Source organism: Ammodytes marinus (assembly GCF_949987685.1).
Source record: "Ammodytes marinus genome assembly, chromosome: 24".
Classification (NCBI taxonomy): Eukaryota; Metazoa; Chordata; class Actinopteri; order Uranoscopiformes; family Ammodytidae; genus Ammodytes; species Ammodytes marinus.
Window position 1 is genome coordinate 14,371,700 of NC_137228.1, and position 21,052 is coordinate 14,392,751.

Sequence of the window (21,052 nt, forward strand, 5' to 3'; positions counted from 1 at the left end):
ACCACAAAATGATTTGTATTTGGGTAGATACATACAGAAACATTTGAAACAGATTTTTTTCCAAGCCTGTTCCAATAAAGCTGAGCTGTTTGCATGTTGACAATCTGTTGGAAATAAACTACATATTTCACCAGCTAGCAGACTGCATTGGGATTTAATACCAATTTGAAACAATGGGAGACCTGTGTAGTGATGCCATAATGTGATGGGGGGAAAATATATAAAAAAACAACTATGCAATGTAGTGAAACCTCCTCTCAGCAGACAAATAAGCATCTCTACAATCCACTGCAACGATAATGAGTGGTTTTTGTATTTTATGTTATTTGATTAATATATTATTTTCTCTTTCCAGACAGCTGACTTTCAGTGATTCATTATTGAAGTGGGAAACTGTTGCATGTAGAAGGCATTTGAAAGTCAAAAGTTAATATATTGATATAGTTTTTTTTATAACATATCAGAGTCCAAAGTTTTTACAGAACAGATATTGGATACAGCCTCTTTTCATTTTACAAATCAAAAAATGCAATGTACAGGTCTTAAGAATTTAGTTTCTGTATGTTTTTAAAAAGAGAATGTATGTTACAGTCAAACGTGTCAGACACAAAGGTGAGCAGTGAGCCCTTGAGGGTGTGTGTGTGTGGGGGGGGGGGTGGGGTGGGGGGCATCGTTTGATGAGGTGTGTGGGGCGTGGTGCGTTCACAGCCTGGACTGATGATAGGAATCCCAAGTGACCGTCACTGACTTGTTATTAGAGCGCTATCACAAGGCATGTAAACAAGCGCACCCTGTGGTTTAGACCGGGTGGGGCTTCACACAAACACCTGACTAGACAGCTGGGTCAGATAACATACCATGTTCCTTAAAATGGTAAAATTTTTAAAATGGGCTTGACTTATATAGCGCTTTTTAGGCGATTTTCTCAGCCCCAAAGCGCTTTACAATTCTTACCACATTCACCTATTCTTACACACACTCACACACCGATGGCAGTAGCTGCCATGCAAGGCGCCCTCTGAACCATCAGGAGCTATTTGGGGTTCAGTGTCTTGCCCAGGGACACTTCGACATGTGGTGGGTAGGCGGGGGATCGAACCTCCGACCCTGCACTCCAGAGGACGTTCTCCCTACCCACTGTGCCACTGCCGCCAGTGCGTAACTTCTGTCGCCCCCATGAGGAATTCTGAGTAATTACAACAACACTGTCGCCGCATCTACAGTACATGAGGTCATCCTTCAATGAGTGTCTTTTGATACTTTCCAGACAGCCACTGGTTTTAGTTAAGCTACACAAAAAATATCTAATGGTAAATTGTGAAAACTAGAGTTGCTTGCACGAGATAACCTTAGTGAATATCTAAGCTTTTATTGTCGTCGTGGTTACGTCGTCATCATATTTAAATGGTTGGATTGATTTAAAGAAGCACGGCATAACCACATAGCTATACTGTGATGGATTACCTCCCGCCCGTCTTCCTGTTTTGACACTGAACCAGTGTAAATTGAGTTTAGAAAAAAATAAAAGTTAAGATTTATGTTGCTATAAATTCATCACATAGTACTGTAAACAGAGGAGTAAAATGGTAATTTAGTGTGAATATCTATTCATATATATTTAATCTACATTTGATTTAACTTTATTTTGCATTCTACTTTATATTTCTATGGTGCACCTTATCTTTGTACGTTTTACCTGCACTGTGTCCTTGCTCTACTGTTGTGTTTATTTGTGTCTCAGGTGTTGCTCTCTTCACTTGTGTGTTTCTATTCTACATGTTCTTCTTCTATATCACATTGTTGAGAGGAGCCTGGGACTTAAGAATTCCATTGCCAATGACTTGCTGCTGTAATTGTTAATGTGCATATGACAAAGAAACCATCTTGAATCTTGAATCGCGTCACCAAGGCCTTCTGGTTAGTATCACCCTTAACCACTCCACCAAATTCACATAGAAAGCATTTCATAAGGAACACATTAGCTTAGACGATTAGCGCTGTGCGGCTCCCACAAGCTAACTATCCCGAGTTAGTGGGAGGCTATAGCTAGCAGGGACCCCAGACAAAACCATGACTCACTTTTCCACTGTAAACATAATAACCCATAATCACACACGGCGTTAACACCAGGCCTACCTTTGGGTTTCACAGATAGAAAGAGAGAGAGAGAGAGGAAATTAGATCATAAAATCACCACCATGATCCATGTAAAAAAGACTGAAATAAATTGCGATTAGACTTAAAGAGACACAGATGAGAGCGGCTGCCGGGAAAACAGTCACACACACACACACATACACACACACACTGGAAACACACATGGTAACGAGCGGGAAATGCCAAGTCATGAGGTGGTTAATCAACGGATAACCACCAACACTTTGCTGCGGTCGAAAAGTTAATTATCACCAAGCATTCTAAATATCATCTGAGGATCTACATTCGTTTTGAAAGAAGACTAACCCTGTGTTCCAAAACCCATACTTCCATACTACGGGTATTTAATATGCCAGGAAAAGATTTAGGATGTCCCAGTACATGCATGTCAAACTCAGTATTTCCAAAAATAGCCAGATGCCCTATTACATCAAACAGTTTTTTTGCAGTAACCAGCCAGCATGCTTTAGTATCTAAATTAGTATAGGAAAACAAAAATGTATTTGATTTGGAAATCAGGGTAAAAGTTGCAAAGGGCAACATCCCACATGGCAGTGAGAGGACCAGCAGCATTTTTTTTTTTTTAAAGATTTTTTGGGGCATTTTTTGCTTTTATAGACCTTTGGTGAGAGACAGAGATGAAATGGGGTACAGAGGGGAATTACATGCAGAGAATGACTCGGGCTGGATTCTAACCCGGGCCTGCTGTGAAGAGGACTGAGACTCTATTGGGGGGAGGGGAGGGGCTCTAACCACTACACCACGAGCGCCCCGACAAAGGCATTCTGCAGGGCGGCTGTCATGTCTGTGCTGTTCAGACGTTTGGTCTCAGAGGGAGATATGAAACAAATCAGGATTACTCATCATGTTCTCATCCACCACATGAAGGTGGATGCTGTGGTCAAGGCCGCACAGTCATAAAGAAGCCATTCAGCAAAAAGAAAATGTCTAGGCCTACTTAGTTAGTCAGAGAGAAAAATAGTCTAGAAAGTTAACTCCCTTACAAGGTTTGGGAAATGTATTGCAAAATGTATTAACATTCTATCCTCTCTTTTCTTTACTTTTGTTTAAACATTGTAATTAAAATTCCTTTAAAGTGACATGATTACAATGACAGATGTTAACAGAATATTTCTGACAGCGTTGACAGCAGCTCAAGTTGCCTTGTAACTTTTGCAGAAGCAGAAACACTGCATGAACTGTTAACTAACTCTACGGAGTCTATTAACAACCCAATAATCTGAAATTTAAAGCTATAGTGCGTACCCTTTTCATATAAACAAATGCCGGTTACGTTCAAGCCATTGCCAAAAGAGTTGAAAGAAAGGTGATAAAGCGTATCAGCTCCTCAAAACTCTCTCACTGTTTCTCAGTATGGCAGCGTTTACAAACTGGTGTCGCCAACCCGACACTGGTACAGGAGCTCAGAAAAATCCCAAGAAGAGCCCAAAACATTTTTCAGTTGTTGATTCTACTGCAGTTGGTCTGTGGGTTTTCCCCTCACCTCCAAACACACACACACACACAATCTCTCTCTCGCGCGCACACACACACACAGTTACAGTAAGTGTTTTGGCCCTGTGATCATACCCTACTGTGTAAAACAAGACATTTACCCTTTGAATGCCGGGAAACGATCCAGGTAAATCGCAACTCTGAACAGGAAAGATTGGACTACAGACTGGGCAAAAGCAGGCACTTTCCCCCTGGGCCTGGCCTGGTATGTATGGCCTTATGTTATGGGTCCAAATAGGTTTAAAAGAGTTTCCAAGAAAAAGGTCTAATTCCGAATTTCCTTCGGGATCAATAAAGTATCTATCCATCTATCTATCTATCTATCTATCTATCTATCTATCTATCTATCTATCTACAGTATCTATCTCCATCCATCCACATCCTATCTTTCTTCAATTATGGATAAAATAATTGATTGTTTTCAGTTGGTTTTCTTCCAATTCATTAATTCCTACTAGATTGTGTTTTAGAGTCAAAATAGGATTTTCTTCATCAACAAGTTCATCTGTATATATATATATTTTTATATCTATAATAGTACAACATTTTCCAAGAAACCGTAAATAAGTGACAGACATTAGTGGTTCACCGCATGGCGGTTCTTTTGCTTGTATATTATTTGCACAGTTGAAAGGATATATCCACGAGAGAGCATCTTAAATAAGACATTTTCGTTGCATTTTGTCGTGAAAACCTGAAGTTTTAAAGGTGCACTATGTAACTTTGTGTGTGTAAGAGGAGTAAACATTTTCTAAAGGTATATTCTCATAACTGAATAAACAAACTTTCCTCACAGGAAAATGTGATCCCTGGAACACCGTTTGAAGTTAGAAAGCTTCCTGAAAAGTTACTGTTTCACAGCAGGGCCAAAGTTTACAAACATATTCTAGTCTTACGTTTGGTTCCAGGTTCCTCAAAATAATTTTGATTTATGATGATGGAATTATTCAATACTAAGGACTATATGTACAGAAAATATGATTTGTAAACTAACTGCAGGCTCTGCAAATCTAAACAAGTCCCCCTCCTCTGAAGCTGCATAGTGCACCTTTAAAAATAGCATTTTTCTTAATGTCAAATTTTCCATTATGTAAATATTAAAGCGTTGCTTGTCAGACGCAGCGACGTGATTGGCCGATCGGGAAGAACCAGACAGGACAACAGAAGAAGAGAGAACAGGTTTTTGCTTTCTTTACACTTTCAGAGTTTTAAACATTTCCAAAGAGTCTTTCATACAAACATGTGCCATTGCTTTATGTTACATAATTTAAGATATAAAGGGAGTCTGTGGATTTTTTAAAAGGCATTGTTATGAACTGGGTAAAAAAAACATGGTGCATGATAATATGTATGATTGCGCCATCAAAGCATTCAAAATAAATGCAAAGAAGCAAACATTTAAAAGGCAAAAGTTTGAGAATTGTAAAACATATCGTTGAGGAAGACATGATAGGCGGCAGGTGGAGTTTGACACAAAACATGCATTGTATAAAAGCTGCTCTCAATGTATGAGCATTACTCTAAGAGCAGAACAAAGCTTAACTTGATATTACAGGCATTGTGAATGTGGAGAGGATTTTCTTTCTTTTTACATTATTCAAAAGGTGCTCTGAGGAAATTTTAAATATTTCTAAAATGGTATTATTTTTTCTCTGATGATCATAAATTACATGTAACCGCAAATGAGACCATCAGTGCAAAAAAATGCTATTTTTTTTTCAATAGTTTTTCTTAATGCCTTTGTCATGGGTACGCTCACCAAGGAACAACAGCTGGCGTGGTAAAAACACTACCGCTTTTGTCCAAAGGGGGTGTAAGAATGAACACAAACTGAAAGTTCCTCGGAACACCTTTTAAGCTATACAGTTCATAAACAGGGGCACTAGTGTGGAAATACATGCCAATGTCTTGTGTATGCTCATATCATATACTGCACAGGTTCACTGTATAAGTGACATGATTAATACCATTGAAATTAAGTGACTAGAAGTTTGTCTTGATGTTAAATCAACACTATAGGATCGGTTTAGATACATTTATGAAAACTTTAACAATAGATTTTTAAACTGAAGTTGACATCATTTTAGCTGATGTCCAAATACATAAATTCTACGGTTTTCAAGGGGTGAAAAGTGAAATTTGATATACCGATTCCGCTAGGCTGATATTGTTAATAATACATTTGTACAACAGCGCATGAATTTAAAGGTTGAAACCAATGCAAGGCCAACAGATGACAACATGTTCCCTAAACTGTACATTGATAATAAACGAGGGCTTTGTTCAGATCAAATGAGCATAGTGTGAAAAACCGCAACAAAATAAAACATCCTATAACACTTCAAGTATGGTCTTCCATTGAATGCATGGATCTACAGTGTATATGTATTTTAACACAAGAGAAATACCTACAACACCATGGTCCCTTACACAGCGCTGTTTTGGCCTGAACTGAATGAGAACCTTGTAATTAGGTTAGAACCAATAGTGAAGATGGACGTACTAAAATCCAATCGCTTGGAATTAAACGGCAGCAAATAAAAATCATATGAAGTTTGTCGTAAGGCCAATGTTGTACCTATAACTACACAATGAAGACAAATGCTAAATACTGAGTAGGTCAAGTAGTGTAACCCCTAGTCTCCACCAAAAGCGGTTTTACGTGCACAAAAAAACTAAATTAAGGAGGTACTGAATATATATATTTATCTACATTTTGCAACCTAGTTTGAACTTTGATCATATTTTTTTATTTATCTGACCTACTGATGGCCTGTTTTAATGCGGTTCATTGCAGCAGTGTTGATAATGAATACTCTTACAAGGGACACTGCTCCCAGCACAGAAAGTTCGGCTGTTGCTTTGTTGTTCTACGCTTTATAACGCGCTGAAAAAACAGGAACGGTAGAGACAGTCTCTTCAGTGGTGTGTTCAAGTGCGCGTGTAAATTTCTACGGACTCACAAGACGCTTTTGGTGGAGGCTAGGGGTAATGTAGCTCTATAGAGGGAGAGGCTAAATATTACCTCACGTGACTTGGCTTTGAAAGCATGACAACAGGGATAATGTCTGTTGTTGTAGTTTTGAAGAACAGATGTGACCGTACGCTAATAACAAAGTCCTTTGGCCGTGGATAAAGCTGAGAAAATAACAGAGAACATTTTACAGTGTGGTGCCTGGACCCTCAGTCATTTTCAAGTTGATGCGAAAGTTAAGCATCAACTTAAAATGAATGACAAATGACCCATAGACGACCCCCCACTATTATAGTAGGATCCTTGCTAGCACATTCAGCACACTGCTCTCTACATCAGCACCTCACATGCACAGACAGTGTCACAGTTCAACTGTCATTAGTGAGCCAAATTGCTGAGACAAGCCATATTTTCAAGTGAACTTTATGTAATCTTGAGACGCCATGCCCATCAAAGAGTGATGTAAGGCACCTTCTTACAAGTGCTACTGGTTCACCTATTGTCAAATAAAAGTGGCTGACTCATGACTACATACAGTATATATAATAGGAAGGTTTTTACATTAATGATAACTGGCCCGCTGTCATAGTTACAGCACCATTTTGGATTTTTTTTTTTAAAAAGAGATAAAATATTAAAACATAACAATATAAAAAAAAGACCTGATTATTCTCTTTTGAAACCTAGGAAGCAAGTAACAGTCTGTTGGTTTTTTAAAGGAACCAGTTGTTTTTGCATATGAGCAGGCTCAGAGAAGAAACTGTGATAAAAAAACTATTTAACAGCGAAAATCTGACTAAATAAAGTCAGACAGATAAATAAAAAAATCATAAAAAAAGCAAATCATCTCTGTGGTATGATACATGTCACAGTATCAATCATTTGGAGTTTGTCTTTTCAGAGGGGGGGTCATTATTACAGATAAAGTGCGACCCCCCCTCCCCCACTTTGATAAATAAGGATTTTCTCCATGATAGTGCCTGTAAACGGGCCCTATACAATACGTTGTTCTCAGGATATTCCCACAATAAATAACTCAGGCAGAGTGTTCAGAAGTCCTTGAAGATCTCTAGCTCTTTGGGAGGTACAGGTGGGTCTTTCTTCCACTCATCTTCTGGGTAAACGTCAAAGTTAGAAGTGTCCCCCTCGTGAGAAACCTTCGGGACTATGGTCGGCTGTAAGACAGGGGAACATTCATTACTGATTTGATTTGAACTTTTTTTTTAATTAAAGATGATTTTTTTTTTGGCATTTTTGCTTTTTTATTAGACAGTTTGGAGAGACAGAGATGAAATGGGGCAGAGAGGAGAATGACATACAGAGAACGACCCGGGCTGGATTCTAACCCGCGTCTACTGTAAAGAGGACTGAGCCTCTATGAAGGGGCGCTATGGGAGCGCCACCACTAAAATGAAGACTTATAAAAACAGCTCTCACCTTCAGTTTCCTGAGAGGAACTAATTCCCAGTCAATTGACTTGAACCACCGATGCTTCTTCACATCATCTGCGCCGTTCTGAAAAACAAAACATCAAATTAAAGCTGGGGTATATGATTTGGGAGAAAATAGCAGTTTGGATAGAGATTCGAATCCAAATACCTCAACTGCTCCACTTGTTCTCTTTGGTCCCTCCCTGACAAGCTCTACCTGCTGTAGCTCCTCCCTCCGAACGACAGTTATGTGCGTTCATGTCTTTTCAACTAGTGTCTTTCCCGGTCTTTCCTCGTATCCTTGCTGTCTTAGCGGTGTAAACACTTGTTGTTAAACGGGAAATAGGTCATTTAGGGGCCGTTGATTGTAGACATTGCTGTTTGTTGGCTGCCGTAGTGCCAAACTGTCAGACTGCTAGGGTCGTGAACGCTTCCCCAACTGACGCAACAACGCCGGTGCCAAAGTGAATGGACAGTCCTAACAGCCAATAAGAACGGAGGATTGGAGCCTCGCTCTGATTGGTCAAAGTGTACATGAGCGGTGGCAATTTTTGGGGGCGGCACACAGAGGCAGGGGAAAGCAAAGTGAGATATTCTCAGACCACTTCACCTACATATAGCTGAATAATATGACATTTTTGCCAAATATTACAGTGAAAAGGTTACCCACCCCAGCTTTAAGCTTTATATATAAAGCAAAAATTCATACACAAAAAAGGCAACACAAAGTGCTACCGACCTCCTGCCTAAATCCACAAACAGTATTCCATAAAATAAATGAGTAAATAAAACCCGAAAAGACTAAGAGTGGGTAGTTAAATAACTCAATAAATACCATGGCTGTATACAAATATACTGTGTGACCCAGTTTGCGTTGGGTAGTAGTGTGTCTACAATGTTGAGACAGGTTGTATTAAAATGCTATCAGCAGCCTGTCAGGGTCCAGTTCGCATATGGGGATTAGTTTTGACGGCCACTGAGTATTTTAATCATTATGTCAGATGATGTGTGGGCAGTTTGTGTGGAGGGACTTTATTCAATAAGTCTGTCAGTAGTTTGCCTTTCAGAAGACACTCACTAATACTATCCTGGGATGTATTAAAAAAGGGTTTATTCTCTCAACCTAACATCAATAAGCCTCGGAGCATTTTTAAACATCAAAAAGTGATGAAAGAAAAAATTATGAAAACCGGTGTCGAAACAAACAACAGATATCACATAGAATGTTGGAAGAGCTGGAGAAATCTACTAGGAACAACAAAGTCTCAGTCTATGTGATATTCTCTGTCCTACTTTGGTTTATCACCAGTTTCAAAAGGGGAGCCACTTTGTTTACATTCCCTTTGTCTAAATACCAGTTTACAGAGCCTAGGCTGTGTATTAACACCACAGCGCGCACACTGTACGGACAGGTAGCATTGTGAGGAGATATTCACTGACTTTGACATAGAGGTGATTCGTCAAATAAACATACTCCAGAATTACCTAGTATGCCTTTAATACGTTTATTAAATCAATGTATTTAAAAAGGCTATTAGAATTGTGATAAACTAAATTACATATAAATTATGCATTAATATAAAAAAATAATAATAATACAATTCCAACAAACATTCTTTTTTTGTTTTTTTGTGGGTCTTTAACTGGTAACACAATCATTTTATTTCAAAACACAAAATGAAGTCCAATAAAAATGTGTGTGCTATGCCAAACCCAACAGTCAACTCCCGCTAACACATAACAGTTGGCCAATCAGAGCTCCTGCTGCTGCTCTGTTGGTTAGAGTTGATTCTAATTCAGTTCCATGTAAGTGGTCTGAGCTCCAGGGTTTGTGTGTGTGTGTGTGCGTTTTGATGAGATATTATGTCCGATTATGAGGCTACTTTGTTCAGCTTCATCCCTACAGCTTAAGCTAACCGGCTGTGTAGACGCATTAGTCTAATGTCTTGTCAATACTCACAACAGGAGGGGAGACATTAGTGGAGAATGTAGCTTTCTGCTCTGTATTAGCAAAAACTGAGTGAGGGTTGAAAAGTGGATTTTTTGTGCAAAGTTGAAGCCTCTGGTAATGAATAACTTTTGGATGAATTACCATGAAATATCCATCTTATGAGGGTGTTATTTGTGAAAACTAGTGGTGGCTGCTATTACATCTATGGTGCCCACCATCTCTACCATTGTGTCCTTGAGCAAGACACTTAACCCCAAACTGCTCCAGGGGCGCTGTACTATGGCTGACCCTGTGCTCTGACCCCCTCTGGAGTGGTAAACTTGAGAGGGGATATGAGAAAAGACACATTTCAATGTGCCCTGTGAAAAATTGACTACATTTACTTTCTTACTTAATGAAAACTGTATGCGTTTTATTGCATGATCACAAAAACAATGCATGTTTTTTTGTTTAAATTGCACACAAATCAATAGTAAGCGATTTAACCTCTGCTTCAACAAATAAAATAATATCTATAAAATTTTAATATGACTTGATTCTTAAATATAATTGTCTTTTCCACTTCCATTATAGTGGCACAGTCCACCCTCCAAACATCAGGGAAAACATTAGCGTAATGTTAACGAGCAGTGTGTGATTGATATACACAGGTATATTGGCAGCAACAAATCGATATCATCTTGATTTGGGATTATGTGGAGTTAAGCTGTGGGTTTAGAGAAGTGTTTGTTTGATTGAGAGCCGCCCACGGTCTCCGGCTCCACTACTAGTGTTAATTGAAATGCTCCAATCCTCCAGTTTTGAAATGGGAATCAACACAAAGCCTCCACTGATATTTACTTTATATGGACATGGTGTACCTTATCTCTACACTTTTCTATCTGCACTGTCTGTGTTCTTGCACTACTGTTGTGTTTATTTGTGTCTCAGGTGTTGCTCTCTTCACTTGTGTGTTTCTATTCTACATTTTCTTCTTCTATATCACATTGTTGAGAGGAGCCCATGACTTAAGAATTTCATTGCCAATGACTGCTGCTGGAATTGTTAATGTGCATATGATGAATAAACCATCTTGAATCTTGATGACTGATGAAGTGGCTCTCAGGAACATTTTGAAACCTTCTGCCATTATAGAAAGCATGAGAGCCAACTGCACATTAAAGGAATAATTGAACATTTAAAGCGCTTTGCCTCACTCAATATAAGTCGACAGAAATCGTCCCTGTAACTGTGCGTGCATTTTTTTTTAGAAGTTAAGTCACTTACAGCAAGAATATAAAATAAATAAACAAATCACTAAACGCTCCTGTGTGCTTGTTGTGACTCTTTATTTTACCACGTGAAAATGTCAAACTATTCCTTTATTGTGTTGCTTTTTAGAGTGACTGAAACAAATATTTGCCTTTTCTTTTTTTTTTACACCCTCAGTAGCTAAGACTAATGGAGTCTAACCCAACCAGTCCTGCAATACATCCTACTTTCATTTTGATCTAGAGAGGTGTTGATTCAAGATAACGTTGTGTTGCTTTTATTAGGGGCTAACGCGATTTAGATGAAAAGATATAGAGGCAGCCACAAACAGGCATCCATCCTACTCTATCCAACCAAACAAGCCCGGTGCACATTCTTCTTCATTTGGGACTTAATTGGAAGCGTATAGGGGTACCGTAACACTGTGTTGTGGGCCCTCTGCTTGTCTGCAGACTGCTGTGCCGACTAACTATTGTTTTCTGTTTTGTGAAATCAGGTTTTGCAACTGTTTTTGTTTTGATATTTAAAAGGCATACTAGGTGATACTGGAAACTGTTGTTGACAAATCACTTTTACTCAAAATCAGTGAATATCTCCACATAATATGCTAGCTGTCTGTACTATGTGTGTGTGTGTGTGTGTGTGTGTGTGTGTGCGCTGAAAAAAGAATTATGCAAATACAGGCGGGAAAGGTAGCAGATTGTGAGGAGATATTCACTGATTTTGACAGAGGTGATTTGTCAACAACAGTCTCCAGAATGACCTAGTATGCCTTTAAAATACATTTTAAAGTAGAATAATTACTGCTACTGCCTACTGAAGCTATGAAATATGTCGCATTGCCATGTGCAGGTCTAACCCACTCACCTTCATGTTGCCTAGCCGTCGGGCTCGGTCAATCACCAGAAACTTCTTGATGAGGTCTCTGGAGAGGAAAAGTAAATGTCAGTGAATTCAATGCAGCACAGTCTCTCTCTCTCTCTCTCTCTCTCTCTCTCTCCATATATCTCTCTCTATGTCTGTCTCCCCATCTATCTATCTCTCTGTCTGTCTGTCTCTTTCTTTCTCTCTCTCTCTCTGTGTGTCTCTGTCTTTCGTCTTTCAGCCATCAGCCTGTGTTTAACTCTGTGTTGTAATGAATTTTGTTTATTAATTTAAATTGCTGTATTGTGTGTTATGTGTAAAATGGTCATTAATTGTTTCATAGAGAATAAAGTTTATATATAAAAAAATATATTCTCTCTCTCTCTCTCTCTCTCTCTCTTTTCCCTCCATCTCTCTCTCTCTCTTTTCCCTCCATCTCTCTCTCTCTCTCATACAAGGAGAAACTGTCAAAAGGTCGTCCCAGTTCCAGCACTTGTCAAAATGACAAATTGTTCTCTCCCAAAGGTACGGCTACAGCCCCTACAAGGTGACGAGGGCTCGCTCACTGAGTTGTGTCCCTTTGACAATCTTTTAATTGAAGAAGTGAAACAGAAACTTCCTGACACTATAAACGTGTCTATAGGTGATGGAAACCTCCAAGACATGATTCACAGGAGGCTTTAAAAATGCCAAAGAGAAGCTTTGTGATGAAATGTGATAGCTACTGACGAACACAGCACGCTGGTTAAAGGAGCCAGTATATCTCTTATCTGAGGAGCGTGCTGACAGACTCATAAATACAGTCGCTGGATGATGACACGTCAGCTTCTTCTTCTACGCTTTTTTCAAAGTCTAAATCCTCCCTGTGCACAGAGACAGGCCTTTGGAGAGATATGTCACAGGGGGAATATTTTAATCAGCTCAGAGGTAAAATACGGGTATTCATGGATTTTCGTTGAGTTAATCTGGAAAGGATGCTGTCAAAATGGGGAGAAGAGAGTGAGGATATCAACAATAAAAATGTCTACCATATACTTTCCAATTACAATTTGGTGAAATTGAGACAACAGAATTGATAAATAACGATTTTAATCACATTGAGCCCTTCCATTCTGATATCCATTGGTTGTTTATGTCGAGAATTTTTTTCTATTCACTGTAACATTTACATCCTTAGAAACATGTCAAAAAATATGGCAGCTCTTTCAATTATTAATTTTGTGTTTTGGTGACATCATATTGTCTAGACAGGTGAGTTGTGGTTTTGTATTATTCATGCTTCACGCTCAGATGCTTTCAAAGTTTTACAAAAACATATTGACAACTGTTGACAAACTCCACTGTTTGGGGGTGTATTACTAAAAAGCATTTTGACAGTGGCACTCGTTAAAATCTCTGTAACACACACTTTTCAGCTTGCTTGCTTGTCACACACACACACACACACACACACACACACACACACACACACACACACACACACACACACACACACACACACACACACACACACACACACAGAGACATAGACATGCACAAACACACACACACACACAGACATGCACACACAGACACAGACACAGCGGAGGAAGACATGGAGTTGGTGCAGAGGGCATAAGGTCAGGTCAAAACGATGTCAACATGCCAATAACAAGTCCTTTAACAACCAACTCATTTTATGACCAATGCCTAACAACCCTTTTACTGCTAGGGTCACCGCGGGACACTTCTCTAGTCTGTGTGATGTCTATGCTGGACAGACACTGCAGCCTTGGACTCATTCATTCATGGATTAAAGGGCTTATTGCTTCAATGTAGAGTGTAGTATAAAACACAACCTTATTATACGTGTGGCTGTATACGGTACATTACATTACATGTCATTTAGCAGACGCTTTTGTCCAAAGCGACTTACAACTGGAGCACACATTCATACACCGATAGCAGTAGCAGCTACCACGCAGGGTGCTGGCTAACTATCAGGGGACATTTAGGGTTCAGTGTCTTGCTCAGGGACACTTGGAAATGTGGCGGGGATTAAACCACAAACCTATAGTTGTGGGTCCACCACCCTATCCTCTTCGCCACACGGCCACAGCCCCTCATATACATATATGGCGGCTTGTTGTGTATGATACTACATTCTACAATAAAGCATTTTACTGCTTTAATTATTGATTGACTCTATAATGTAATAAAATTCTAGTTACAATATTGGGAGAGTAAAATATTCAGCTGGCTCCATAATGAATAAGTTGTTACATTATGGGCAGAAAGTAACTACGATTTGGTGCTCAGCATTTTGTAACATTGTCGACCAAGTTATTACAGTTTGGGTCGTTGCTACATTTCGGCCTCTTACAAGCCTGTCATCCTCTGAAAGGCCCTTGACTTCTTGATGGATGAGTGTGTGTGCCTTGGCCCGTGGAACTGTGTAAGAGTGATAGAAATGGTGGAAATATTAAAAATCCTTCTGTCTGTCTGTCGGCTGTAAGATAAATAGTCTTAACAGTGTGAAGCTGTGAGCTCGCTGAATTATCAGCAGGAACCAGTGTGTGTCCGGAGCCACTGTGTCACCACTGATTGAGTGAGTGGACACACAGACACACACACACACACACACACACACACACGCGCACACACACAAAGAGCGTGTAGAGCCTGTAATCTTGCACATTCCAGCACCCTAAAGCTGGTCTAATAGACAGAGTCAAATCAGTTGGGTGTGTGTGTGTAATTACAGAATGCGTGTCCACCTGAATCCCCTTTAGCTAAGGGCAGGTCATTGTCCTAGTGTCAAAGGGACATCCCAGCACTTAGACACCCCCCAATCCACGGTCAATACGGCCCCCATGTTCCTTTGAAGTATTGGGCTTATATAGTCATTTAAATGGGTGGTTAGTAGGGTGGAGTGTGCATCAGGTAGGGAGACTGGCCAAAGTTTGGTTTGACATTAAAACTAGTGTGTTTAAAGGGTCCTGCCCGTGGCTCATTTATTGTGCTTCCCGTAGAATGGGGTGTAATTAACAGCAGTTAAGGTGTGGTCACTAATCAATGCTGCGGGAGGGACCAATATGTCTGTTACTGCGTTTAAAGCCAATTTGAACAAAGTATGTGTTTTGGCTCAAATAGCTCAAATTTGTTCAGACTTCAGTTAGTTTTGAAAACTGACGGACTCAGTACATGTAAAGACATGCACACGCACACACTGGCACACACTAGCGCAAACACACACACACACACACACACACACACACACACACACACACACACACACACACACAGATTGTGTAGTTGTAAATTGACCCCTGGCCTCTTGCTTACTTGACATAGAAATCCAGATGTCTTGGGAATTCCAGTTTTCCGGCCAGGATCTTCTGGTAGATTCCAAATGGATTGTCATCAAAGAATGGCGGGTAGCTGTGGAGAGTAAGGCAAGTTTATTTATACAGCACAATTCAGACACGAGGCCATTCAAAGTGCTTTCCAGGGGCATAAAATACATCAAGATATTAGACATTAGAAATTGCATTTAAGAGATACAGGCATCTCCTCCCTGCCACTGAAGAACTCTTTGCATACGGTCTGCGCTGTCACAACTGAGGTTCATTTGTGCTTTGCAAAGACTAAAATGATGCAAGGAACAAGTAAATGTAGGCAAGAGTTTACACACACACACAGAGGCATATACACACAGACACACACACACACACCTGGATACGTTTGGACAAAAATGTTGAGAGTGGAGAGGTCACCATTTAAGGAAAGGGCAGAGCAGACAGAGCAGCCTTTGTGTGCACAGCCATTTGGACAATTGTGTGCGTGTGCGTGCGTGTGTGTGTGTGTGTATATACGTCTGTGTGTGTGTGTGTGTGTCTGTCTGTGTGTATATGTGTATATGTGTGTGTGTGTGTCTTAGTATTTCTACCACCCACAATCTGCTACTGAATGCTTTCACAGCTCTCATGTTCTCCCCTGTCTTGCTCTGGCCCTGGACAAGTCATTACCCGTAGATTACATAATGCTGCGTGGCCTCTAAACACATTAGTACCGGAGCAGACAGGCGCATAATCACAGCAGTTTGTCACACACCGCTACCCTTACCCAGAGGCAGGAGACTAGCTGCGAACCACAGACTCCAAGACAACTGGGCTACTAGTGCTGCCGTCATATGTGGAAAATCTGGGTCATTGTGGCAAAATGGAACGTGGAGGGACAGCAGTGTTATATGAGCATTCTCATGACTTAAATTGATGGTTTAACAGCAAACGATGTCATCTATGACTTTATGACTATATGTATGTATATCAAAGGGTGGTCTACATTAATTCAAGCAGTATTGGATATAAATCATATTGTATCTGTTTCCTCTGGTATTCCTCTATATTAGCCTGTCTACATATTTCTACTATATGGAGTTCTTCTGATTTAATTATGTACAAAACATTTATTTAAAGCTCATGAACATATACTATCATGGATCACAAACATACAAATAATAACAAAACAAAACAAAGGCGTATTTCATTGAGAAAATACAAAAAATATTACTGAACCAATGGAAGGATATGTTTCACACACTGCAGAGTGATGTTGCTGCCAAATGGTCACAGCTATGGGGCCTCAGCAGTCCACATTCTAAAGGCCTGGACTTGAACCAGCCACTCTAATGCCAAGCCAAATCCCTACACACTGAGCTACTGCCTCCACAAGTGGAAAGGGAAGAATGCAGCATAGTTGAAAAGCTGATGACTTCACTGACATACAGGATGTGTAGGGGCTTCCATAAACATCTATCTATCTATCTATCTATCTATCTATCTATCTATCTATCTATCTATCTATCTATCTATCTATCTATCTATCTATCTATCGTTCTCTGCATGTCATTTCCCTCTCTGTCCCTCCAAACTGTCCAATAAAGCAAAAATGCCAAAAAATAATCTTAAAAAAAAAGCTCAGTTCCCTGACACTGGGACTTGGCGGGTGACAGTTTGGTGTTGACCCAATTAAGGTTGACTTGATGAGAGTGACCGAGGAGAGGTAGCAGACGGGAAAGGGCTCGATTGAATCTTTAATGCAGTCAATCCAGAAACCAGGGAATAGACACGCTTTGATTAAAATTCCAAAGTGGGATTAGCCTTCACATTAAAATACTTTTCGATGCAATTTATTTCAATAATTAGCATGAAAGTGACCCTGAAAGGCCACTGGGACTGAGTGAACCACTAAAAGATTCTATGGCTTTCCTAGAAACTGAAGAAGGTCTTTCATTTATCTGGGGGCTGAAAATAAAATAAACACACACACACACACACACACACACACACACACACACACACACACACACACACACACACACACACACACACACACACACACACACACACACACACACACACACACACACACACACACACACACACACACACACACACACACACAGTTTCCATTAAGACTAGAAATCCCTCCCTGCAGGCAAGGATTAAGGAGAGGAAGACCTACTCTCAATTCTACTCCCTGAAGTTGACCTGAACTTTGAATGAATGTTTTTCCAACTCAAAAGACGTTGATGTACCGCCTGCGTTAACTTTTCAGAAGCGCCCGCTACATTCTTGCATTGAGACGGACCTCAGAAACATCTGCACAATACTGTAAGATGAAGAGTGGAGTCACTGCTAGGAGTGCAACACCTCAAAGCAGACCCTATGAACACGGGGACAGGGTCACATTCCTTCCATACATTCAAAGCTAAACATCTTCTTTACCTAGCAGGATATATAAGGGAAGCAAGTTCACACACAGGTGAAGTTCTAGTTGAAGTGGAAAAAGATGGTCTACATGAGTTAAAGCAGTATTGTATTATACTGTATATAAACCAATCATATTGTAACTCTTTCCTCTGGTTGTACTGTATGTGCCTATGTAGGTTTATTTATACATTTGTTTACATACCAGTTTACAGAGCCTAGGCTGTGTATTCGGACAGAATATGTTTTCAGCACACACACACACACACACACACACACACACACACACACACACACACACACACACACACACACACACACACACACACACACACACACACACACACACACACACACACACACACACACACACACACACACACACACACACACACAGTATAGACAGGTAGTAGATTGTGAGGAGATATTCACTGATTTTTACAAAAAGTGATTTGTCAACAGATATTCTCCAGAACTACCTAGTATGCCTTTCATTTTATTCTCCTCCACTGTACCATATTGGAGTGTTGCAGAAATCTCAGACAGACAGACAGACAGTCTCAAAACCTAGTCAACAAAACCAAAGCTATATACATGCACAGGTACCTGTTAAGGTTATGCTCCTAATTGTATAAAAAATGTAATATTCTTAACACTAATTATTGTCAGCCAAATGTTGAATGAAAGCCAAATACCTCTATTTTTCGTTCTTATTTCATGTATAAAAAAGAATTAAATTCAATATAAAAAATAAAAGCCATTAAAAATGACCAAAAAGCAACCAGCAAATATTCAGGTAGGGCCATCCATGCTATTGAATGAATTGTATTAATTAACTGTTGGATCCATACCAGACTAAGTTATCTCGACCCAACGAAGCAGAAGGCCAATAACACACACACACACACACACACACACACACACACACACACACACACACACACACACACACACACACACACACACACACACACACACACACACACACACACACACACACACACACACACACACACACACACACACACACACACACACACACACTTATTATTATTATTCATTCAGTATGACAGTGAACATTAGAATAAACCAGGGAGCTTTTCAAAGGAGGATCAACTCCATTGTCTCTCTATAACAATGGCTTGTATTCTATTCACACATTCATTTGTTTGGGGCCTTGCACTATCCAATAAGCACACAATGAAAAGCTTTCCCAGACTGAGACAATAACAGCAAAAGATTAATTGAATAATTCCTTTGTTGCATGTACACAGGCTCCGTTCTGTCACTCACTTTGACTAGCAGTTGGCTGGCTGGCTGTTGTGGTTGATTTCATAGCGGACATGTGTTCATGTTGTCGTGTATTGTGTTGAGAGATGATCATCACATTTATTCCACACACGTGAAGAGTTGCTCAAAGCATGACTGTGAGTGTGTGAGTGTGTGTGTGAGAGAAAGAAAGAAAGAGAGTGAGTGAGTGAGTGAGTGAGTGAGTGTGTGAGTGTGTGTGTAAGAGAAAGAAAGAGTGAGTGAGTGAGTGAGTGAGTGAGTGAGTGAGTGAGTGAGTGAGTGAGTGAGTGAGTGAGTGAGTGAGTGAGTGAGTGAGTGTGCAGACATGTATCTGATCTCTGACAGTGCAGTTATTGTGGACAGCACTATCCTATATAAACTTTGTCTTTATCTGTCCAACAGGTTCAAATCCAAATGCTCTTTAACACAAGCGTTGTTCAGTTCTGTATTCACCTCAGTTGCTCTGAAAGAGGAGGGTGCCCCCTAGTGGGTGAGTTAATAGTGCACATTGCACTATTAACAAGAGGATAGGGGCAGACCAGTAACCATGAGGTCTCTGGTTGGATCCCCGGCACCAGACAGGAGGGTGTTAGTAGTAAAACTAGTGGTGGCTGCTATTACATCTACGGTGCCCAACATCTCTACCATTGTGTCCTTGAGCAAGACACCAAACAGCTCCAGGGGCGCTGTACTATGGCTGACCCTGCGCTCTGACCCCCTCCAAAGTGTTCTAACTTGAGGGGGGATACGTGGAAAGACTAACTTCAATGTGCCTTGTGCAAATTGACTAAATAGACTAACGTAAGTGAACTCACCCAGCCAGCATTTCAAAGATGAGAATCCCCAGCGCCCACCAGTCGACCGCCCGGCCGTGGCCTTTGCTCTGGATGACTTCTGGAGCCAGGTACTCAGGAGTCCCACACAGAGTCCAGGTCCTGACACACACACACACACACAGAAAAACACTTTTAATTTATGAATATTATATTCCATTTCAATTATGTCTGTTCTACAAAAAATAATACGCCAATTCCTTGTACACACCTTAAAGGAATACTTCACCCATATAGAGGCATTCTATCATTATAAAATCGAACATTTTCCCATGTGTTATGTCACACACGGGAAAATGTAGGGTTAGACAGTGAGACCATAAAACACTCTTTCTGCCTTTTCTCAGGCTAGGATGAACCAATTTCTAAAATGTTTGCACATTTATACTACATAGGATCTCAGAGTTCAATACACCTTCATATTCCCACCGGTGAAGAAGGTCTTTAAGGATATTGTTTACGTAAAACACAGGTTGTTGAGTGAGTGGCTACTACGGTTTGAAAATGATAACCTTAAGTGTCAATACATGAAAGACTGTGTCTAGTTGCACAGATCTGCCCTGAGTCACCTGACCTAGCTGTGTCATATTTCATAACATTGAGAGGAAGTCACAGTGCTCACAGTAGGAGACTGTTACAACATACACAACAGCTTTATCCACATGTGTAAGATATAATAACATTATTCAAATTACATTTTACACAGGGCTTATATAACACCAAGCAGGTGAAAGAAAATAGACAATTCTCACTCCCATTTGTGTTTGTAATCAAAAGTGTGTTCTATTCTGAATGTGAAAAAAAACGTTGAGGATGTGGGCCGTCTGTGTGTGTGTGTGTGTGTGTGTGTGTACAGGGGTAATGAATCTAGAAGTGTCAGTCTGAATTGGCTGGAGCGACCGTGGGGGAGGAAAGTGTAGTGACAACCAAATGCAAGTATTGGACATTAAGTGACGGCCGCCTGGCAAAGTGTATAGACAATAACACGAAGTGTGAGTGAAGCAGATGATTGACTGAAACACACACACACACACACA

General features: G+C 40.2%; 1 protein-coding gene across 1 annotated transcript in view; it reads right to left on the reverse strand.

Annotated features, from left to right (window-relative positions):
• Positions 1-4,848: 4,848 nt before the first annotated feature.
• The window catches only part of prkx (protein kinase X-linked), a 28,479-nt gene continuing 12,275 nt past the window's right edge, over positions 4,849-21,052 (reverse strand). The window contains exons 4-8 of the mRNA XM_080052864.1: positions 19,998-20,117; positions 15,467-15,562; positions 12,146-12,203; positions 8,084-8,161; positions 4,849-7,821 (exon numbers count right to left, since the gene is read on the reverse strand). Coding sequence (XP_079908990.1) covers positions 7,696-7,821; positions 8,084-8,161; positions 12,146-12,203; positions 15,467-15,562; positions 19,998-20,117 — 478 coding nt within the window. The 3' untranslated portion in view covers positions 4,849-7,695. The remainder of the gene's footprint in view (positions 7,822-8,083; positions 8,162-12,145; positions 12,204-15,466; positions 15,563-19,997; positions 20,118-21,052) is intronic.